The sequence below is a fragment of the Molothrus ater genome, chromosome Z (assembly GCF_012460135.2).
Source record: "Molothrus ater isolate BHLD 08-10-18 breed brown headed cowbird chromosome Z, BPBGC_Mater_1.1, whole genome shotgun sequence".
NCBI classification, from domain to species: Eukaryota; Metazoa; Chordata; class Aves; order Passeriformes; family Icteridae; genus Molothrus; species Molothrus ater.
The window spans coordinates 20,598,259-20,623,229 of NC_050511.2; the positions used below are offsets into that span (position 1 = coordinate 20,598,259).

Sequence of the window (24,971 nt, forward strand, 5' to 3'; positions counted from 1 at the left end):
TATATGGTTTGCTTGTTCATTCCAAAGAAGATTATAGGCCAAAGCAAAAATCTTAGATAGATTCAAATGGTCTTGGATGTCTTCCCTGAAGTAATTGTTCCTGAAAACTGGAAGAGCTACCAAGATGCTGCTACTGTACAAATTGTATGCTTGTCCTGCTGTGACAAGGGCTATTTTGAGAGACCACTAGTTAAAAACAATATATTTTCTACCCATCATGTGAAGCAATTAGGCTGTATTGACACAGAAAATACCATAGACTGCATTAAAGGTAAGAATATAGGGTTATGTTTGAGACAACTTACGAAAGCTACAGATGAAGCCACACACCTGGAATAAACCAACAAACCACACATATTATGAAATTCAACTTAGATTTCCTTACTGAAGACAGCAAATGGGAAGTACATTGCAGGAATCATGTGCTGTCGCTACACATAAAGCTGATGAATTTAACCCATCTCTCTAAAACCAGTATGTGCATTCAGGGAATCTAAAACCAGTAAGTGGATTCAGGGAATCAAACTTTTTATATCTATTGCAAGTCTACAAGAAAAACAACAACAACAACAACAACAACAACAACAACAACAAACCCACCAGGGCCATTTGTCATACTCTTCATGCTGCTTATCTATACTTTTAGCATCCTTTTGATTGATGTTTTGGTAAAGATTTCATTTGGCATTTCCTCAAAATAACTGAAAATATTTACAAACAAAACAGATCAGAATGTTTAGAACACTATATTCTCTTTCAAATGTCAATAGCAGGTGTTCTATAAATAGAAATGGAAGGTAAAATAGAAAAAGGTTACAGGCAAAATATGAATTTTCTCTTTTTCTGCAGGGCTTTACCTACCCCTTGATGAATAACTTCTACCAAAGTGCAGTAACTTAAACATTCCCTTACAAGATTTCACAACTTTTTTTAAGATGGTATCTTCAACTTGTCAGGATCACAATGAATTCTCAGCTGAGTTCCAGTAGCTGTCCTTTCACATTTGTGCCATCTAAATTAATAAGTAAATTCCCAATACCACCATCTGGGGAACATGGAAAACACTGAACACTGAGAGCTGGATTCTCAGCAGGCATCTGCTGAGCCCCACTCACATTAGCCTGTGTTAAGAGTAACCCACTGATTACACATGGAGCTGTTGTTTGAACTGTTTTTTCCTCCCTTAACTGTAGCTCTCCCCAGAGACAAGGTGAAGAAATAATATATAGGCAAATATTAACCAATATTATATAGATCCTACATATACGTAGCATATATTTCACTGGATTTCTCCAGTCCTCTGTGGTTACCTGTGGTGAACAAAGACAGGACTAGGATTCTGGTCCCATAAGTCTGTCATGTAGTGTAGTCTGGGTTTATATATGAATTTTTAATGTAATTTTTGAAGTTAATTTGTATAATAAATCTTCCTCTCTCATCATAAGTTTTAGCCTGTGTAGGGTAAGCTTTGAAATTTGCTCATACTTGGAGGTGTGATGTGCTAATCTCAAAACTATAGTTTCCCTTGTTATCTAAAAGAACAAAATACAAAACTGTTCTTTGATCACATAGAAAAAACAAATGTAAGTATGGAAAACAGAGAAATGAGTGAGAAACAAAACCAGAAAAATAAGTACAAAACATTTAATGGAAGGATAATGCAAAAATAGTGAAAAAAAAGAAGATGAGAACAGGCCAATTAAAAATATATGACATAAACTGTGAAGAACATAAAGCAAAGAAACAAAAGGACAAAGTTAAAAAGAACAGACAAAAAAGACAGAACAAAGAAAATGCAAGTCCATAAAATAATATTGGAACCAAGGACTTAATTCTTTGCCTCTATACAGTAATTCAGTCCTATATTTTCAGAAGAATAGTCATACATTCTCAGATCTTTAGCTCTTTACTGACAGCACAACAGCCTCATTCAGGATTTTAAAAACAAATTTCAAGAAAAGCATGTGCTATATGTTTCTGAATCACTTCAGGTCCTCCCATATGCTATGTCCTTTTCCCAATCTAAGGAAGACTCATTCAAGCTTAAGATGCTTTGCTTTTTCTTTTTTCTCCTTTGAAATACATTGTCAGAAACAATGATCTTAGTGAGTATGTCTCCCTAAACCCTACCTCTTCTGAACTCATACTTGTGTTTAATAACTCCTTGATTCTTACAGGGATATTTAATTCATTATCATACAAAGCTCAATGAAGAATTATTAGAAAGGGTTCTTTTTGTTTCCATCACCTGCAAAGAAGAAAGGAGAAGGAGGAATTAGAGGAGAAAGAAGTTGCCAGGCAGAGCCTTCATCCACATGTTTCTCAGTTTCCAACAAATGCACCTGCCACCACAAACAGAAGGATGCTTTTCTCATTACAAATTTCTCCACATCTCAATAACCAACCACAAAGGTAAATCCAGAAGCCTACACCAGCAAACCAGCACACCCACAATAATGATTAACAACCTTTCTACATAGGTAAAGGGATAAAATATAAGCAATCTTCAACTGAGTAAAGTTTGGAGACTTGTGCATATAATGAAGCAACACAACTGGAAATTCTGGAGAGTATTGGAGAGTATTTCTGAGAAGCCACCATTTCACCATACTAATATAATGTGGAGGGGGGCATAGAGAGAATCTTTTATTTGCTTTCACATGGATGATATGTACGGTTTGGGTTTGTTTGTTTTGGATTGGGTGGGTTTTTTTTGTTGTTGTTGGTTTGGGGGTTTTTGGTTGGTTGGCTGGGGTTGAGTTTTTTTAAATTTTATTTAATTTTCATATTGTATTTTTCTGAAATTCCCTAGTTTATTCAGTTCTAGTTTTCCTTAAAATTCTCCCTGCTTCAAGTGACTGTCATTGGAATAACACCAGGCAATACCATCAGTGGGCCTCAAAGTTTTTCTAGATTTTTGAAAGAATAATGTAATATCTCAAAGTTAGGCAAACAAGAAAGAAAAGTCCCCATTACTGTCCTTGTATGTCACAATGCACAGCCAGATTCTCAGAAATACATGGTGTTCATCAAGAACAATTACAGGTTTTGCTCCGCGTGTTGAAAATTTTACCCATGTATTAAAAAAATGTCAATTCTGCTGGTTGATGAGCTTAATAAAAGACGATTGATGACTGATTAAGGACAAGTACAACAAAAGCATTTGGCAATATGTATTCTAATCAAGAAAGTCTTGATTTGAAGGCAGTTAGTTAGAACAACAAGGCCAAAAAGAGCTCAGCTTTCCCCCGTGGAATCCCCACTGGTCAGTTGCTTCAATCCAAACTGCTTTTTCATGTAAAAATGAACTAAGATTAAGTTATGGTGGTGTGCCATAATGACACTTACATGGAAAGAGCATCATTTCCCATGAGATCTAAGCTTTCATTTAAAGAAATTATGAAAATATGATTATTAAAACAAATCTTTCAAATGGGTATTTAACTAGCAGCGTAACAGTCCAGATGATAGTTCTTAACAGGATCTGATCCATTTCTGTTCATTTCAAGAACACATTAATTCCAAAGTTGAGTAATGATCACTTCAAAACCTCTTCCAACCAGGTAACAAACATGACAGAATAACTGAAATTGATGTAAAATATTAGTTTGTAGGGCTACAAGATCTTTAAAATGTAGCTAGAGAATAGTTATTAGGAAGAGCGGAGGAGTAGAGATACAAACTGAACCATAAAGGCTGTTTCACAAGGCTAAATTCAGATGACAAGTAGAAAAGATTTCAAAGCACTGTTGCTTCCAATGAGTTTACCTATTTTGAGTTGTAGTCTCATCTTCGCATAACATAAATAGAAATTTGTCAAAATTACTAAGCCTGAGTGTCCAGTCTGATTTAGTGTCCAGACTTTCATTAGATCACTTTCTCTGAGACATTACATACATTTGGATTATTCCCTGTAACAGCACAATTCTTGTGCTATATTTACATTAGATACAGTAGCAAAGTTTTACTATCCTTGACTTGCTTTTGTTATCTGAAAATATACGTCCTTTTTTAAACGTTATTTGACTTTTGCTTTTAAAAATCTTGAAAGAGAACAGTAAAAAATTTATAAAACTACTATTTATTTTAAAAATGTAAACATGTAGCCTACCTGCAAGCTTCCTCTTGTAGGCATAGTTTATGCTGTGTGCTGTTCCATTCCTGAGCTCTGGGACTGTGTGACCAGGAGGCAGGGCAGACAGTGGTAAGACCATTTCTTACACTGAATAAACCAGAGATTTTGTATAGGCCTTTTATTTCTAGAAACCACTACAGAATAGCCATGGACATGACAATGAGCACAAATTTTGCCATCTCTTCCACTTTTATAAAGTACAGGACTTATTATAATGTTTCTGAAGATGCAGTAGAGGACCTCTGTATTGATCCAGGCTTTTTTCCTGTAGACATAAGCAAGAAGAAATGTACTTGGGTCTAGTATTTATACTCTCAGATTCTCAAACGACCATACTTAGTTTTTTGAATTGAGTATATGTTCCCTGAATGCATAAATTACTGCAGTTTATACACTTAATATAAAAACACAAACCCCACATATTTCTCTTATTGTATTCATCAAGTACTCTCTAGACCACTATATACCAAACATTGCATTTTCTAAGTAGTAGAGCACTGATACATCTAAAGACTTTAATTACTTAAACATCCATTTGCCTAAAGCTCTATTCTCTTAGTCTCACTCTAACAGCTCCTCACAAATCCATTGTGTTTTCTTTTTCATATCTCTTTCTATTCTTCTTTAATAACAGTAATCTTTCACTTTGAGTTTAATCTTCAGTTGATTAATAATGTACAGATTCATTGTAAGACTTTATTAAAATATTTTATTCTGCAGTCTTTTATTAAATTGTCATGAGAGTTGTGACTCTTAAGGGATTTTAATAATATCATTAAACTTAGCTTTTAATTGTTAGTTCTTACACATATCTTTTAATAATTTTGGGCTTTGTGTGTTATGACACTAAAGATATTTTCTCTTGGATTTTTAAAGACTTTTACAGGAAGATTAGTGGTCTCTTTTATCTTCCATTTCTTGGGTGGCTTTGTTTTATGTCAGATTTTCTACGATAATAAAAAATTAGGTAATATTAAGGCAAAATTGTATTAATTTATTGCATCGTCTACACTATTTATAGTCATTCTCTATTGCATTGACTACATTAGAGCTAAAAGTAAATAATTTGCTTTCATAATTTCAGAATGAGAAACTCATCTTAACCTCTTTCATTTCAGAAATGATTTTTCCTTTCTGCAGTTTGAACATTTTCTGTGCTAATGTTTGGGTTTTTAAAGAAGGCTTTTTTGCACCCTATTAATAAGAGAAGTGCCGATGGCCTTAACATTATGTTATTAATGATATTGTGTTTTTAAAAAAATATAGAGGTGAAAGCAAAAGGTATCTGGTTCTATGGGCCTTTTTCTTAGACTTCATTGTAATTAAATCCTATATAGTGCTGGGCAAATGCAGATAAATTTGAAAAATTTAATTGGTTACCTTCCTGAGTGTTCCCACAGATATTTTCCCACAGACTGTTCCTACAGTGTAAGCTTATGTTGGAATTACATATGTAAATATAAGTGCTAAAGAACTAGAGAAGATGGGAACACTATCGTGGATTATCCCATTTTGAATTTCTTTCATTTTCTGGTTTAAAGAATGCAATAGTTATTAAGTGCCAAATATCTTACCATAATAATTTCTAGAATCCTCAAGGCATGACAAATATTACGAACAATCTTTTGCAATACTTACAGAGAAGGCAAGTAAAGCAGACTTAGCCATTTTTACATTTTTGCTAGCTTAAGCATGTTGTTTCATGCATTCCTAACCAAGAGCAACATGCCTGTACTGGGCTGACAGCTACAGTCTCCCTGGTGATTACATTTTATAAAAATTTGACAGCAAGCAAAGTAAGCCTTTTCCTCAGCATCTCCACTGATAATACACTGCATGGACATAAGCTTCCTAAGTGAACTTAGAATTATTGAGACTTTTAAGACTACAGAACTTGGGAAAGTGTTCCTGTCTTCTTCACAAGTTAAACGACAGACTGTCTGTGTTTGTGGAATTGACTGATTATAAATTTATCAACACAAATATATTTTTTTGATTTGAAGGGTATCTATATAAATTGTTTTTAGATTCAAAATGCACCTGTAGTCAAAAAACACGCACTTCTAAAGGAACTGAATAATATATTTTTCTATATCTTGCTATTAAAGTAGTACTACTGAAAATACACTAATGTTTGTAAACTTTGCTACAAAATAACTTTACTTGATAAGCATTGCACTGAGCACAGGCTAAAGAGAAAGAGTACTGGGAGCTGTGTCTGCTGGAGGACCTCTGAAGTCAGGAATACATAAAAGACTTTATGGAGTAAGTATGGAATAGTCCCTCTTGTGGCACTCCTTTCCCTAACTCCCCAGTCTTATGAAATTATTTATAAAAACGAAATGGCCATTAAAGTGGTGATTTTCAAATGAATTATTATATATTATTAAATTTTTATTTGTGATAGTTAAGCAGTTTTACTCCATAGGAAGCCTGGTGCAAAAATCAAGTGCTTTATCTCCAGACACTGATCTCACCCCACATTTTCAGAGTATAAATCTGTGCACTGTCTTAAATGTCTTTAGAAAGACAGAATTTCTTTAAAAATAAAAATTTCATAGAAATGTAGAAAAGTGTATAATTTTTTGTTTTCATTTTCAATTTAACTCTAAAACTTCTAGTTTATTTTTCTGTCTTATGAAGATCATGCAGAAATACTTTCTCTTTTTTTCTTCAGTATCCGGTATCTTCTTGTTTTCCTCTTCTCTCTATGTATCTGTATCTAGAGAAATGGCCTTTTTTCCTCCTAAATTTTACATATCTTTTTCCCTTTTTTTTCGCCCTACAAGGATATTTCCTCACATTTCTCAGAAATTCAGTCTCTCTGTCATAACTTATCTAGTCCATTACATTCTATACTCCCTTGAGAAATATCATCAGAAGCCAACCACCAGAGCAATAAATGGACAAAGATTACAACAAAATGGAATAAGAGAAACCCACAAGTTAAAAACAATTCATCTCAGTTGATGTTTTGGAATTACCATACAGGCTAGGCAGAGGAAAGCCCGCATATACACTTTTGGTTCATTATGAGCTATAGAGCTGCAAAGAATTTGACTATAACAGGCCATGCACTTTCTGAACTTACTTCAAGGTCACCTGCCTGTGGTCTTGAGAGAATGCCATAGGAGGGAGAAACAAGTCCCTGCTTCCTGCAATCCTTTAAACATCAGGAGATGAAGCTAGAGCAAGGAAAAGATGACAGAAACACTAGTTCAGACAAGAAGAAAGAATCATGTCTCTCTCTTCAAGAAAGTTTTCAACATACATGCATCTGCTTTCAAGAGAGAGCATTTGTTTCCTGGTGATATATATTTTCAAACATTGCTGTTTCTTGTTGCTTCCACTGCCTACCCTGCAACAGCCTTGGGTGGCTTAGCTTGGAGCTCTTTCCCCCATCCTCATTCCCGGGATGCCTACAAAAATCATTGTTTCTTATGCATCCCAAACTGAGATGATACTTGTCACTCCAGATACTTATCACTTATATGTTTCTCCAACAAAATCCTGGGTTATGCTGATGAAGTACCATCAAATTCACCACATTCCAGAGGTCAGCCAGAACAATTATGAAAACATGGAGTCTTACAAATTATAGAGTCACCATATCCACTTCCAAATGTGGACATATTGAATACACCATGTGAAGTGAAGTAAGACTCTAGAACTTCAAAAATGTTCCAGATGCTGGCTGACAGACAAAACTCAGCTGTGACTCAGCTTTATACAGGGCAGAGATATCACCAGGAACTAAATTCTAATCTTTCTTAAAAGCTAGTGGGACTTGGGTGCTGATTTCAGGGGACCAGAGCTTCAGCCAAGACAGGTAACATAAAAGTAAACATGCTGGACTCTTTGATAGATTTATTGTTATTGTTGTTTGGTTTAGTATTAGCATTCTTTCATTACTGCTATTGCAGTAGCACTTAATAAGACTACAAATAGACTGAAAAAATACTACAACATTTGACTAAAATGATCCTTAAGCAACAAATAAACACTAGCACTGGTATAGCACAGTGTTATATTTAATTTCCCTTTACAAATTTATTTTCCCTTACCTATATAGATGTGAGGAGAAGATGTGTTCATTTTGCTTTTTACCAGTATTAAAAATATTTTTCTTGTCGTTAGGAAATGTCTTTTCTCTATATTGTAGCTGCACGATGTTCTGGTGCAAAGAATAATTTCATGCATTTGCTTCCTATAAAAGAATTAACTTAACCATGGAAAATAAAGTGATGTCCTTAAAACTATCAAACTGCAAGTTTTTCTGCACAGAATGCTGGTATTATGTTTACAAAAGTAAAGTTACAATTACAAGGTCATTTTAGCTTTAACTAAGGTGATGACAGCACTTGCAAGTGCTGCGAATCCATCCAACAACCACATATCCAGTAGCTTACATTTTTGTGAAAATAGCAAAAGTCTAAAGAGAGTTTCAAAGTAGATTCATAGGCCATATCCACATTGAAGTGGATATTAGGTTGTCTGTGTTACAGTAATGTTCAGTACAGCCTGAAAAGAGCTCCTCAAGCTGCCAGAGTGCCATTGATGGCATATTCAAGCTCCCTGGCAAGATGGAGGTGACTCTGTGTGATGTGTTTAATGTTGCTTTGGATTCAAGAACATTACCAAAACACAAAAAAGCTCTTATTCAGCTGCCTGAATAAATACAATTATACCAAAAGAGAGCTAAACAGCCATAGCTCCCTGGGTACAGAAAGGAACAAGACCAGCAGAAGCTGAAGCTGGCTCAGGCCATAGCTCGTGCTGGGGCAGTGCAGTCCCCAGGAGACCCTGGGAAAGGGAGCTGCAGACACAGAAGGGGCAAAGCCCCACAGCCCCCACAGCATTTGAGGGGCTGTGCCCACGGCTGGGAGCACTGTGAGCATCAGCCTGGTGAACCGCAACTGCACTGCAGGTGCACAGAGTTTCTCCACTCAATTATTATTTAATCTTTCCTACAAGTAACAAATACAATCTTGTTGCATCACAAACACCAAACTTTTTGTTAGAGCCCCAAAATATGAAGTATTTTTACAGACAGAAAGAAAGTCATAGTATCATAGAATATGCTGAGTTGGAAGGAATCTATCAGGACCACTGAATCTGCTCCTGGCCCTGTGCAGGACACCCCAATAATCCCACCATATGAATTGGAGTGTTGTTCAAACACTTGAACTCTGTCAGGCTCGGTGCTGTTACGCTTCCCTAGCAAGCCTGTTCCAGCGTTCACCACCCTCTGGGTGAAAAATTTTCTGATATCCAACCTAAACCTCCCCTGACTCAGCTTCATGCCATTTCCTCAAATCCTGGCACTGGTTGTGAGAGCGATGGGATAGGCACCTGCCCCTTTGCTTCCCCTCATGAGGATGTTGAAGACCACAGTGAGGTCTCCCCTCAGTGTTTTCTTCTCCAGGCTGAACAAACCAGTGACCTCAGCTGCTCCTCACAAGGCTTCCCCTCCAAATCCTCCACCATTTTCGTGTCCCTCGGTGGGACACTATCTAACATTTGACTAAATTTGGTAAATATTGAGCAGCGAATCAAGTCGTTTTTAAAAAGAAAAGCGACGCCTAAGCACGCCTCTTGAAGACCGGTATGAGCTTCGGCAAATGGGAGACGGGCGGTACCCTACGCTCCCGGGCCACGCTGACCCGGCCCCCTCACGGCGCGGGCGGGCTCGGAGCGGCGGGCGCGGGCGCGGCGCTCCCGCCCCGCGGGGGCGGTGCTGCTGACGGCGCCAGCCCCTCCGAACCTTCCGCGCCGCTCCCGACGGGCGGCTGGTCACACGCGGCGGGTCTGGCTTCCCCGCCGGGAGGACCGGGCGGTGCATGGGCGCTCTTCCTCAGCGGGCAGGGTCGCGCTCCCCCCACTCCCCCCGCCGGCTGCGCGAAGGAGGACGGCGGAGCATGCCACCGGCGGGGCGGTTCCGCGGGGACTGACACGCTGCTAAAGGAGGGCAGGCGCCAGCCCCTCCGCCTCTCCCCGCGGTAGCGGAGGCGATGCTGCAGGGCGCTCCCCGGGCTCTCCCGCAGCCGCCAGGCTATCGCCCACAGCAGCCGCGCTCGCTGCCGTGAGCGGCGCGGCTTCGGCCCGGCCGAGGCGACGAGCGGCGCGGGCCCGCACCCGTGTCCGGGGCGGCGGCGGCGGGGAAGGCGCTGCCCGCGCCCGCGGGCGGCTCCGCGCGGCGGATGCGTGTGCATGAGCGCTGCACCGAGCGGGCGCAGGAAGCGCCCCCGCTCCGCCGCTTCCATCTTCCAGGGCAGCAGGACCTCGCCGCACGGCCGCGACAGCGAACGCCGGGGCAGCGGCTCCGATAGCGCCTACCAGATCCAGAGAACCCTGGACGACTGTAAGATGGTGGGTACCCCGGGCGGGCTTGCCGTAGTTTTTTACCTTTTCCGAGCTCTCCCGGCGCAGGCAGCGGTGCCGTTCCTCCCGCCACCTTGGCTATTCCCATCACGTGCAGTTGCACTGTTTTTTAAACCGCAGTCCCCGCCGGGGTGCTGCCCTGCGCCCCAACTCGCCGCGGTTCCAAAGCGGAGCCGGGAGGTGCGAGGAGACTTGCGGGAGCCGGCTGCGGGACAGGGAGCGGAGCCAGCGCCTGGACAGTCCTGAGGGAGCAGGAGTCCTCGCCCCACTACACACACCGCAAAGCAGCTGGAGTTGCTTTTTTGGTAGACCCGTCCAAATCTGTACCCAGGCTTGGGCGCACTGAAGCCTGAATGGGTAAATAGTTGCCTCCAATGAATCACTGCACTACTTGCTATCTTGTGCAGCAACCGCATGTTTGCCTTAATATCCTTAGGGCATTAGGGTATCCTATTTAAAAAATAAGGAGACCCAGAATTAGAGGCCCTGAAATGCTGTTCCTGATATATATGGTACCTGTTACCGGTCTTCCCAGAGAGCTGGTTGCAGTTGTAAAACCTCAGGTGAAACACCTGTGTCTGTGTTATTATGGACTGTCACATTCTGGTATGAGATTTTTCCTCAGTCATGTTCAAAATGCTTGGATTCTGACACTTTCCTCCAAATCAGCACCGTATGCCCCCTTTCAGGCTTCTTGAGCTACAGTCAGCCTGACACTGGGCCCCAGAATTACTCTTCTAGCTAGTGACAGATGTAGGAAAAAAATGAAGTCACTGCTGCTTTTCTGGCTAAATCTGTACCTGGCTAAATCTCTGTCCAGTAGCAATGGAGCTGCTAGTTCTATTCTGCTGGATTCTGGCAATTTTTTTTTTCCTCTGGTGCTGAAAAATGTCCTGGCAGATTATCTGCTCTGATGCTTCAAGATTGGGAGCAATTCCCAGTGCATGGAGGAACAAAAGCTGCCACAGTAGCTCTATAAATATACCCAACAAGTGGATCTTAGTATGTTCTGCCTGTTTTCTTATTCTCAACAGCATAATGTTAGTTGCAGAGAAGTTTTTAGAATTGACCGATTAGAAATAAACTCTGTTTTATAGGTGGACTATCAAGTTGTGATAGGGTTTGGGAGGTAAAATCAGTGTGTTTTTTTTCTTCTTCTGTGTCTCGATTTAGCAACATATGTGTGGTTTTGTTTTCCTGGGCAGTGGTAGGGTGGCTGGATGAGTCTGTTTAAACAGGTGAGAACTGGCAAAATGGGTCTGGTGCAACCAGTTACCAGTTGCAGGATGCGACATTTTTCTTCCCATTGCAGAATAATCACACTATGACACAACCCAGTACAATTTTTTTCCTCTCCATTGCCTTCATGCATTCTCTAAAGCTACAGAATGATAAAAGTTGAGGACTTGTTTAGCGAATATTGTGCCTAGGGCATTGTTTGGTGTGTGCTTTTGGGTTTGTTTGGGATCTGGGTGTGGGAGGGTGCAGATGTATTGAAGTGCACTTGGGTTGACTTGCTGCTTCTGAAGCAGAGGAACATATTTGCTATTCTTAAAATGAAATTTCAGAAAGCATGGTCAAAACTATTTTTGATACCAGTTCTCAGCTATACAGTTAATTGCAGTGGGATGCATCAAGGGTATGAATATAATACTGCAGAAGTGACTCGTTTATTTCCTGAGCATGAGAATTTGAGGACTTGACTTTAAAAATTGGTAGCTCTGATAGACTCCAGGTTCTCAGTATGTTTTTATGTTTGGTATGTTGAACTTCTGGTGGTAATGATGACTGCAGAATTACGAGCAATTACTCTTGTCTGTTTTTATATAGTTTGGAATTGAGGTCAAAACACAGATAAATAAATATTCTGTTCTATTACTCTAATCCTTCCACCCCCACCACCATGTGGAGCAAATGGTCTTATATGCATTCGTTCAGAAGACAGCAAATGCTTCATTTCTTTAAAATATCATTCCATGTACGTGATCAGTGGAACTAAACAATAATGATCTTTCCATAACACTAAAATTATCCATTTATCCAATAAAATCTGTATGTATCTGCTGGATATTGGATTTCTGTACAGGTTGTAGTGTTTTTTTAATGATTTGTTTCTTTTTCCCACATGCACTTTAGAAAAGGTGCTTTCTGGAATTTTAACAGGAAAGTGCCTATCTGGTACATCTTCTCAGTCAGTAACAGCAGATGAGTTTTAAGTCAGAAATCTGGGTTGAAGGAAAGTGACAGAACAGAAATAATTACAAAATAAATTAGCAAAATTGCCAATTTAAAAGCAAATACTGCATTCCAGTCCCTGAACATGCTGTTAATCAGGAAGCAGGAGAAGCATAGGCAGTAATTTCTGGAGATATTTTTGCCTTTCATGATAGCAAAAAATAACCTCATGCTACTAGTAAAGCAGATGTTTTTTTTGTCTGCTTAATATTTAATACTAATAACTCAAACACTTTCAGATATTAAAAGCAGAAACACTACTTTCCTACAGATGAACATTTATAGCTCACAGAAGAAGCAGCTGCTATGGAGGCTCTAGTTGTTTACTGAATCGTGTGCTCTTGATCCTGTGTGGTACGAAATTGTGAGAAGCAGGAACAAGCCCTAGATTGGGCATGTTTTTAAAAAACTGGATTGTTTTTACCAATGTAGTTAAAAATTCTCATGCATGTAAATTGTTTTTGTTTTTCAGCTTGTCCAGGAGTTCAATACCCAGGTGGCTCTCTATCGGGAGCTGGTCATTTCTATTGGGGATGTCTCAGTCACCTGTCCTTCTCTGCATGCAGAATTGCACAAAACTCGAACCCGAGGATGTGAGATGGCCTATCAGGCTCATCAAAAACTAGCAGCAATTTCTGGGTAGGAGGCAACTTATCTTTAATTAAAGCCATATTCATGTGCAAATCTTTGTTAAGTACTACATAATGCTTTGCCTGAGAGTTTGCATTAACTTATCTTTCTGTTTTAGGCGTAGGGGTATATGACCACAAATTTTGCAGAATGTCTATATCCTTAAAATAGTACAGTTTTGTATCAAATTCTGGTCCCCTCACTAAGAACATATCCTTCTGATTTCACTGGATGCTTTTATGTGAGACTAACAGGATTTTACTGCTTATCACTACAGATCAAGGGGGAAGTCATGCCCTCCAAGGGTGAAGTAGTAATAGCTTTCTGTCCAGTCTTTCATTGAGTATACATAATTGAATAGTTAAGACACAACTAGCTCAGTTCAACTAGAGACTCAACAAAATTAAACCAAAATTAGGTGCAAACAGAGTGAGTGGAATACAAAAACCACTCTGAGAACTTGTGTTTACCTTCTACACGTTTTTAAACCCTTGTTTGTGTTGAAATAAGAATGAAAGCTTTGCCAGCATATAATGTTCTAATTTATTCTTTGGTATTACATTATGTACATTCCTTTCCATGGTGACAGAATGTATTATCACATACTTGAGACTATGCCTCAGTGCAAGATCAACCAGCGTAAATAGCTGTTTCCTAAAAAATGGGAATTCGTGCAGCTAATTCCATGTGGGTTCTTCACAGTATGGTGACTGGGGCATTTGTATTTATCATGTACCCCCTGAGTCATGTCTTTCTGATTACACTTTGTCAGAACTTTCTGCATCTGTCTTATCTACCATGAGCTATTTTGCACCACTAGAAAAAGAAAACACCTTTTTTTGTAGCTCTGCCCATTGAATTTCTTTTCATCACTGTAATATATAAAGAAATCTGTTATAGGCTTGGTGTATAAGGGGAGCCCGAACTAACAAACCAAACAGAAGAGGGTACTGATTGGATATTTTAGTAGAATTGTCACTATTTTCAAGTAAGACTTTGTGCAAAGTCACTTAAGTTGGTTTTGTGACCTCTGATTTGTTCCTCAAACAAATTACATGCTTTAAAAATACTTAAGTCAGTGGGAACTTTTAAAAAAACAGCAATGACAGTACATTGAAAATGTGAAAACAGTAGGGAAATTTATTGTTTTTGCTTTCAGACTCAAAAGAAAAAGTAATATGAGCTGAAATAATACATTTGAATAGCTGAACCTATTTTGTAACTTTTAAATATTTTTCCCCTGTAAAGAAAACAATTGGTACATGCTCGTTTAGAAAGTACGTGGGTTTTTTAAGCAATCATTTCGCAGCTGGAAGTCTGTCATATGCACAAAGATGTCCTGAAGGTTGTGCAGTTGCTGCGAGATTGACATTTGGCTAATCTAAAACTGTTTTAAATAACTCTGATAATACTGTGATATCCATAACAACTGGTAGGTGTTGGAAACTATGTGGAAATTACTGGTTTGGTTTGACACACAATTTGCAGGATATGCTTTGCATCCCCACCCTTCTGTAGCTGAGGAAAGCCATATGAGACATTAACTTTTTTTATGTATTTGTGGAAGATGAAGATTAAAAGAAAGCAAAAAAGAAATAGAAGGAGAGGAGTAATAAATAGTCTTAGACATTTAGTCTTCATTTTGGCAAAAAGACTGATATAAGCGTGTATGAAATAGGATCTGGAATAGGAATCTAATTGGATAGGAAGAAATGGTATCAGGAAGAAAAATGCTTAGGGACAGGAATGCATTAAATCATCCTTAGTATTAGTCAGGAGGGTAGTGTGCTGCTCAGAAACCACTGTTATTCAGCATATGGGATGAAGGCTTACTTAGTTCACTGGTTTAGTTCAAAATGCACAACACTGCACTGGGTAACATGACAAGTTCTGTCTTCCAAAACTTATTAAAGAAAATGTGTTGCTTTTCCACCCAGAAATAATAATAGCAAGTAGCTGTTTATGTTACCAGACTACAACATTTCATGAGGGAACAGCATTCTATTAATTAAGGTCATCAGTAATGTTCAGTTAGTCTCTAAGTGATCTACCTGAGGTATTGCATGGCACTCTTACTATTGAGAAGTTGGTGTCAGTGTCTTAAGAGAATACTAAGTTCAGTTCTCTTCTTTGTGCTGTTTTCCTTGGAAAATTAGCAGACACCTTAATGTTATACTGTTCCTCTTTGAATATACCAGGATTTCACAGAATCATGGAATTGTTAGGGTTAGAAGGGCCTCTGGCAATCACCTGGAAATCACCTAGTCCAGCTCCTCTTGGCACTAGTGCATGTGAGACTCTTAAATACACATCTGACTTGGACAATAAGAAGAATTCCCTTTTGTAATTCACTTGTCCTACAAGACTAAGCAAGGCAACAAATAGGAAAGATGCAAAGACTTGGAAAGAAAAAAACAAAAGCAAATCCTCTATGCTGGAGAAGTGAGCTCTTGGAAGAAATCTGGAAATTGTGGAAAGGGAAGGAAATACTGAAGTGGAGATAATGCATTAGAAACTGAGCAGGATAGAAGTCATGAGGACCAAAAAATACATTGGTCATGGGCATATAATTTCTGGAATATTAGACAGACATCAGAGCAGGACAGTGATGTAATGTGAACAAGAAGAGAGGGCTGCAACTGTACCTGTAGAAAAAGGCTACACTGATATGCCAACAAAAGCAGATTCAGCTGTAGAATCAGAGGAAGTGAAAGTCACGCTTATGTTTTAAAAACTGAGAGAAAGAAAGACAAAGGAGATGATGAAAAAGAGATGAAGTAGCAAGGAAACATAAAATGTTATAAAGTCCACACTGGGTTAGACCATATCACCCCATCTAGCTCAAACCTGACAGCTGCTGGTAGCAGCTATTTCGTTAAGAAATAAGCAAAGATAAAAAAACAGGTTGTTTTGACAGCACTCAGTAAGTAAAGGCTGCATGTGAACACTATCTGACAAATGTGATTTCTCTAAACATTAAGATCTTTTACTCAAAACATGCTGAGATTGAATAAGGACATCTTTATGCTGTGATGTATTTAAAAACCTATTTACTAATAAAATATTACGGAAAAACGAAATTTCAAATTAAGTCTCCAACTTAATAGGGCCTCATAGATACTACATCCTCTTCTTTACTTGCTCTGATATCTTTTTCTTATAGAAGTAGTGAGATGTTACCAGAGGGGAATAAAGATTAGAAATAAAAATAATCTAAATTGAAATATCCTAATTCTAATTAATGTTCCTTTAGGAATGCAAGTCAAAGTATATCCTCCTTTCAGTGTTGGTTTTCTCAGGACTTTAGGTCAATTCCTGCTCTTACACTAAAAGTTGTTAGTGATTTTTAATGAGCTGTCTTCTGAAGAAGGTGAGTAAAGTTTCAGTCCTTTCATCACATTTTCTTCTATATAATGTAGCAGAAATTAAAAATCTCTTAAGTATTTATATTGTTCATCCTTATAGTATTAGTTGTCATGGTCAAAACTGGAGAAAGTACAGCAACAAGAAAATGAGTCAGCATGATTTTTTCCAAAGAAAAAGACAGGAAAAATATTTGTAACCGTAAGAAGATGAGGGGGAAAAAGATGTGAATCTCTGTTATGGAAGGGAGTCTGCTTTATGGAATGATAGAGTGGTGATCTTTTATAGTTCATCAAATGGGGTTTCATCAGCTGGTTTTATAAGTGGAGTCCACTGAGTCTGGGATGTCAACAGAGAGATAACTCAGAAATGTATTTTAAGATACACGTCTGCACAACTGTGCACACACTTTCGTAAATGTCCTTACATAGTCTCAGGCACTTGATATGCTTACATAATGTGTGCACTTGGCACACTGAGACCAGAACTGGCAGTGTCTCTGTGACAGTCTGATATATATATATATATATATGTTGGCAGTGGCTTTTTTTGCATGAAACAAAACTTGTGTGAGGAGCTCAGGGGTGCATGGCAATGTACATCTTGTGAGCGTAGCTCTAGAAGTGATTTTTCTCTGTTTTTCTAACTGGTGTTTCAAAGTCCAAAATGTAAGGAGGATTAAACCTCTCTCTACACTAGTCCCTGCTGGGGCATCAGCTCTGCAGAAGAGGATCTTGGGGGTTCTGGTGAACATCAGGTTGAACATGAGTTAGTGCTGTGCCCTTGTGCAAAGAGGGCCAGCAGCCTCCTATGCTGCTTTAGGAAATATTGCCAGAAGGTCAATGGAGTTCATAATTCCTTTCTACTCAGGGCTGTTGAGGCCATGTCTGGAATACTGGGTCCAGCAATGGGCTCCCTAGTAGAAAGGAGGAAAGGACATCCAAATCAGGTCTAATCAACTACCTTAAAGATGGTTCAGCAGCATCCCACGTACAAGGCAAGGCTGCTAGTTCTGGGATTGTTTAGGTTGGAGAAGAGAAAGCTGGAAGGGGGATATTATCCATATGCATAAAAACTACCTCCTGGACTAGTGTAAAGCAGACACAGTCAGACTATTATCAGTGATAGGACATCAGGTAGAAATTGAAATACAAAGAAAAATTTATTTAAAATTTTAAATTCCTTTTTTTCCTGTGAGGCAGGTAGAATATTGGAACAGGTGCAGTGAGAGGTTCTGGAGGCTCTGTCCTTTGAAATACTGAGAATTCGCCTGGTTATGGCCCTCCATAACCCTCTGTAGCTGACACTGCTTTGAGTAGGAGGAGGCTTGGGCCAATTTAGTTCTAGGTGTCCCTTCCAGCCTGTGATGAAGTAATCATAAATCTCCTTGGGAAAATTCAAAGAAAGTTTCCTTATTTGACACCCATGTGCATCTGTTACTTTTATTAAATAGTTGTTAATTTTAAGTTCCCCTAAGTTCATGAAAGGTTGAGAAAGTCAGCTAAAAATCACATCCTGATTGCAATCATTTGCACAAAAAGATTATCATAGTCTTGCTTTAAGTTTTTAATTTTATGTAATTTCTACTTTTGTTTTTCTTTGCCATCTACAGTAGGAATTCTCATGTTTTCAATAAGCACCAAATGGTAATTTTCTCAGAGCTAATTAATATTAGATTGCTTCCTAAGGCTGTTTTAAAACATTCTGCTGACACCCAGTTGTGGCCAATTTTTTTATTGAACTGTCTGAATTTTCCCTGAATTACAACCCTACAAAATTATCTGCTTTCTAAAGGATGCAAACAAAAAAGATTGCCTCAAATATTTTACACATTAGGTGAGAAGAAGACTGCAGACCCATAAGTTAATGGCAACTGTAATAAGATAGGCATAAGAGAAATAATTTTAACTGCATATGTTAAATAAAGCTCTACTGGCAGTCAGTATTAGCTGAGCAGAAACAAAGCACAGCAACACTTAGCTCAAGAGGGAAGAATTTTTATAATTGTGATTCAAAACCAACTTTATACCAGCAGTTAGAGCAACAAACCAGAGGTCTGTCCCAGCTAGATACAGATGGAGCAGCATTCATGGAGATCTCTGTCCTTTGTAGACATCTTTGCAGTCACTGCCATGGTACTCCTGTCAGTGTGTGTATCACAAGTGGGGAGAGTGATAATGTCGATCATGGGGTTCTGAATCACAGGCACTGCTGGCTGTACCCAGCTCTGGATTGGAGTTGTTAGCATTGTTTCAACTGCCAGATTAAAGTTAAGAAAAAAGGTAAGTGCTTCACAGATATTGCAGTATGATAACCAGAATGTGACCTGATTAAAGTATAGTTAAATATCAAAAGTAATGTTATGATATGTAAGAAAACAAGGAAAGTAGTCAATATTCACTGCAAGAATCAGTACTGTTATACAGTGTAGTACCAGTAGCTTAATGCTCTCTGAAACTTGTGATTTCTTGCTAAAATGTTGCAAGTGTTTTAAATAGTAACAGCTTAAAGTTGTGACCTTAAAAATCTGTCAAGTAAAAAATACTGAGATCCTCCACTTCAGAAAACTCTTGGAAATATGAAACATCATTTTGCTCTCTTGGGCTATACTAAAAGCATCTCAGTAAGTTGTTTCAATCCTGGACCTCACAATTCTTATAATCATTTTATAGCACGTTACTTAGGAAATTGTCCTGATGATGTAACTATGACTGTCTGAAATGGGTAAAGTCAGGAAGAGTTTTGTCTGCCTTCAAAGAAGAGCTTTTCAGGATTACTAAACATTCTTATGGTATAAAGTCTCATTGTCCCTCAACTTTGACATTCAGCTTCTGTAAAGATTTACTGGAATTTTCTTACATGCTTAAAATTTTCTTGTAGTTTTGAGCATATCAGATTCTAGAAGCAAATTACAGTGTTTATTCCACTTTGTTTGGCTGGCATATATTCACTGATTTCTACATTGAAGTGATTGCAAATGTAGTACCGTAGTCAGAAACTACACCTGTTCCAGTGACTCAAATCCTATTTTGACTAATGGGAATTCCTGTGCATGGGAATGGGAATGTTTTGATAAACAAGCTCAGATGTGGATAGTTTAATGTACCCCTTAAGGACCATATAGTGCATGATAGTGAAGTAGGTATACCATAGCTTACTCTTTTCACAAGAGGGTAAGATGCACACGTATTGTTCTGAATAGATTCCTTGTCAAAAAATTTCTCTGATTATATAATCCATATGCATCTAAAATGATGGAAAAGGAGAGCAAAAAGATAAAACTATTTTCTGTGGAACTGAGTTAAGTTACCTTTGATTATTAAGAACAAAATATATTTACTCAATTTAAGTTACAAGTTGAAAATGAAGTTGTTTAAGTCAGGCACCTCAAGTTCAGAAAGCAAATAATGGAAAAAAAACAAGGTTATTTACTGAGCTAGAACTCTCAAAATAGCTGACCTCTATAGACCGGCATTTTCTTTGTACCTCTGGCTTTGGAGGTGCTTTAATAGGTGTTTGGGACTTGAAGATCTAAGGTATTAATATCTCCCTTTATAGATCTGTCTTTCATAACTGCAGGCCAGATTTAGTCAAGGGCAAACAGACCTAAAAGTGGATTTATTACTCTATTATTTTTCTATGTTCAGAACAGCATTTTGAAAATTCTAGAAGTTCTATATCTGCAGTAACACAGCAAAAGTTAATTTTGACAAAGTGGAAGAGCTTATGGCAACCTGCTTAATGATAAACCTCACCAGCAGTCAGAAAGACAACATTCTTGCCTTGTGCAGGATCTGACAAGATTGTTCCCAGAGGTGCTGGCAAAGCATCCTCAGAGCCTGACAACTTCGGGCCCTTCACAAAACACAGTGGCCCCTATCACTTCCTTTTAGCCAAAGCTGAAGGTGAGTCAAACTTAATTTCTAGACCACTTGCACCTGTGTCCTAGAAAAGGCATGAAAGTGAGAAAAGGGAAAAGTGAGTGCTAAAAGTCGAACAGACATTGTCTTTGTCAGTCAGTTATTTGCCCCTTTCTTCCATCTGACACCCAATTAACACATCCACAACCCCTTCCAGTGCAGTGCTGCCACTGCTGAGACACTCCAGGACTGCTGGGTAAGCCAGACAGGTAAGCCAGACTGCTTGCATGATGGGTCCCTCTAATAGCAGGGAAGCCGTGTCCCAGCCCAGCAGCCAGGGAGGCTGCCCGTGCTCGAGGATACTGCTACAAATAGTATTCTCCCTGGGAAACATAAAGCAGTGTAGGTTTTCCTCTGTGACATGACCTGAAGCTGTGAGGTAGTTGTGGAGAATTAGGGGGCACATTGCCATTGTCTAACCCAGTGGAAAGAGTATTTTGCATGAGGAATCAAAATGATGTTGAGGTCTGCTCTGTACTTGGGCTACAAGCAGTGCCATTGCATGTAAACACTGAAAACCATTAGGGAACTTCTTTTCTGGTATTCTAATCCTTGCTCCCATATTTTTTTTCCTATGTTTTAAGCAGATAAAACACATAAAGACACAGGGAAACTCAGGTAAAGGATGACTATTCATATTATTTTATATCTTCAGCCTGGCAAACTGTACACTCACTGCACAGTACCATGGCCTAGGATCAAAGTATCCTGCAGCTTTAAGGTGGTTTCCCTTCCATTTTAACATGCCCTCTGCATTCATCACTCCCATTGTGGGTTCCTGGAAAGAAATACCAAAAACTAAGATACTACTGTAATTCAAGTCCTTCAATGGACCATTCTCTGCTATGCATGAACAGCATTCTACTACAGTTAGATTTTAGAAGGGTTATTTCTCAAACTCTAACTCATTAATAATGGAGTATTCCAGTTATAGGTGTAAGACTATCTGTAGCAATGATTGAAATAACCAACCTGTTTCACATTCCTATTCCGAGGTATACAAACCTTTATATGAGAAAATTTGGGACTGAATTACATTGGCAGGGTCTCTTTAGAAATGCTGCAGAATCAGAGCTGATCTTTTGTAGAAAATTTGGTTTCTCTGTCTCTTTGTGCCCTTCTCTTGCCCCATTTTGTCCTTTCAAAAGATCTGCTCTCATTGCTGAACATAAAAAGCTTTTCACACCTTTACTTTCCAAGTGATTTTCTTGGGGAGTAATCAGCCAGAGGATCCAGCAGTTAGGTACATCTCTAGAAACAGGAACTATGGGGATTTTGAAAAGCCCACAGAACTTAAGTGTGGACTCTGTTTTGACAGTTGCTGTTACCTCTGCTTCACTTCAGATTTTCTCATGACCTTTTCTCCTTTGTCATTCCTTTTTTCAGTGTTTCTTGCTTTTTTGCCTCATAGCCTGTCTCCAAATAGTAATGAAATGAACATCTGATGTGCTACTGTCCCATTAACTATTTGGGAACTTCTCATGGCAGTCTTGAATGTACATATAACAAGCCTCCTGGAATCCAGTGATCTTTAGATCTGTGGCATTACTGTTGTAAACATGGCTAACAAAAAACATGTGTTTTGGGAAAAGTCTGGAAAATCTCATTCAACCTCTCACTGATGTTTCAGATGAATCACTTATTAAATAGGTGTACCAGTACTTACTATCTCTGAAAAATACTTACAATTTTACAGCATATTTGAGTCTTTCAAGGAAAAGCATTGTTTTCAAATCTTCTCTTTTATTATTGCTATAGTGTATGTAGATATTACATTTTTATCATTGTTTTCATAATTAATTTCTTCTGAAATTAATTTTAAATGTCAATTTGCTGGAATTCTAAGCCCTAACATGTAAAAGCACATAGCAACTCCTGTTGCTATGTCTTGTCATGTCACGTCCCAAGTGGAATCAATTAATAAGCTCTTCTTGAGCAAAAACCAGAGTGTTACTAATTTATGTCAGTAAATAGTGCTTCACAAGGAGATCTAGAGATAAATTTTAGAAGGTATTTGAAGATAGAAGTGTAGCTGATTATGAGCCTTTCAAGTGATGCTAATTTCTATGCCCACAAAAATTAGGAGTACCAGAGAAGCCTGCGTGGTTCAAAATTATTCAATTCAAAATAATATTCTGAATTATGTTAGACCAATCCAAAAAAACTTTTTCATTGCAATATTTCTGAAAAAAATAATATACACTTCACACCTATCTTCACAGATGTAAATGAAAGTTGCACTTGTGCTAATCTGTAACCAGGATGGCCAAGAGGAGTGCCTTTTTTGTCCCCACTAGGCCCACTGCTTTGAGACTGTTTCAATAGCATATTTCAGTGTTTCTCTTCTGTAGGTTTCTAATGGAACACAGCTAAAGCTAGGAATTTACTGATGAGTTTTAAGTGCTTCTTTCCTGATCATTTTCCTAAATATTGTTCGATTAAGAAATCCCACATGTCTGCAATTTTAGGTGATAGATGCTTTGCCTTTGTTCTGTTTAGCTTGGCTTAATATTGTTCTCAGAAACTTCTTCTGATTCTCACTGAATCTTATAAAGCCAGACTATGTTGACAATATGTTTATATATCTTAAGAGAAATAAAAACATGACATAATGGAGTTATGCATTAGAAAGCCTTCAGCATGAGCTCTCAGAATTCCACATATACGGGGATTTTGCTTCTGATTTCTTGCCTCTTTTTTTGTAAGTCTTGGACTGAGAATTGCCAGTTAATGGAAATGATTTTACTAATGCTCAGTATTTCTCAACATTCTGGAACACTGCTCTTTAGTTAGAAAGGAACCATTTTGATTCTGTGCCCCTCACTGAAATCAGCCAACAACATTGCCAGGTTAATTGTGCAGGGCCATGCAGTTAAGGGCATGTCCTTCTCACAACCCGTGTTTGATCAAGCTCTTTCAAGTGCTGCACTTCCTGCCTAGTCAACTAAGAAAAAACTTTACACTTACTGTGAGCTGCTTGGTACATGGAGGCTTGCTCTAGTGACAGTAGCAAACAGTACCTACTCTTAACAGCATCATCAGTACCTTGTGATGATCAGTCTCCAGACATGGGAGAGACCAGTTCTGTCAGGCTTCCCCCGTAAAAATTCCAACTGGTTTCAACAAGGTGTACAAAATGTGTTGTAATTTTTCTAATTGCTTTATCACTCTGTTTCTGAACAATTAATTAAATAAATGAATCTGGGCATTAAGATCTCGACACAGCATTAAATGAAGTATTCCAGTATTACCAGTTAAATGCTGTTTAAATTCATGTTTTAAAGTTAAATTATGCTGAAGTGTTGGCTGTTATTGAATTGAATTGAATTTTCTCCTTGATGGGAATATTTATAGATCTACATTTACATTTTCCATATAATTAACTCTCAGAGAAATAATATACTGAATTATTTGTACATTAACATAGGAGGTCTTCTTTTCTCTTATATTCCATTTTTTATCTTGCTGTTCTTATCTTTCATAAGAGTGGTTCCATCATGAACATTTCCTGGCAGCAGATCTCATGTAAGGATTCAAACAGTGGTATATTAAATTCTGTGCTCAAAGTTGTTGAAGAAACTGCTTTCCCATTTCAGGAGAAAACAAGTTTGCATTTATTGTGTGAGCAAAGAGAAGCTGACACTTCATATCTCTGTCTATCATGGCAAGACAGATCATTGCAAATGTACTGCTGGTAACCTTGGCAGCATGGCAAATGGCTGAGTGGCAAAATATTTTAAAGTGCCATGTTTATACAGCAGCTTCCAATTATTTCCAACAGTTCTGGAGTTGTTATTGTGGTGAAACAGCACTATCCACCCATATGTGTTTATAAGCTCTCCCAAAAAAAAAACGCCAACACCAACAAAGTAGTGTTTGGTACTTGGGAATTTTATGACAACTGCAACTGCAGTGTGTAAGACTGAGTATAGGGTGAGGCTGTGTGCTGAAGAAGCACTCCCTTCATGCAGAGTGAAGAGTCCCAGTGCACCAAAGTTGTGGACAATCCAAAGTCTGGGCATATAATTTAGCTGCAGACCTACCCAAAGTAGTGTGTGTACAGCCTTTTGTAATTAATTTTGCATCATTCAAGACTCAGAAACAAGAATTATGTCTGTGCAGCTGCTAACATACAATGCTGAATGCCTAAAGGAAGACTTCATGGAGAAATCCTTGTTTCCCAAGCAGAAAAAAAGGCTTTTCAAAGAGGGGAAAAAAACAAAAGTAACACCAGTTCACAAAGTCATGTGGAGACCAAAGCAGGATTAAAAATCTAAGTGAAAAAGCTGCAAAGATCTTTTTGCTAG

At 38.5% G+C, this 24,971-nt stretch overlaps 1 protein-coding gene across 2 annotated transcripts in view; it reads left to right on the top strand.

Annotated features, from left to right (window-relative positions):
* The first annotated feature begins 9,890 nt into the window (after positions 1 to 9,890).
* RGS7BP (regulator of G protein signaling 7 binding protein) overlaps positions 9,891 to 24,971 on the top strand; it is a 34,822-nt gene continuing 19,741 nt past the window's right edge. Inside the window, exons 1-2 of one of the 2 annotated variants that reach the window (XM_036403300.2) lie at positions 9,891 to 10,504; positions 13,224 to 13,390. In XM_036403300.2, coding sequence (XP_036259193.1) covers positions 10,346 to 10,504; positions 13,224 to 13,390 — 326 coding nt within the window. In that variant the 5' untranslated portion in view covers positions 9,891 to 10,345. Of the gene's footprint in view, positions 10,505 to 13,223; positions 13,391 to 24,971 lie in introns of those variants that run through there. The other variant, XM_036403301.2, reaches the window with a different exon arrangement.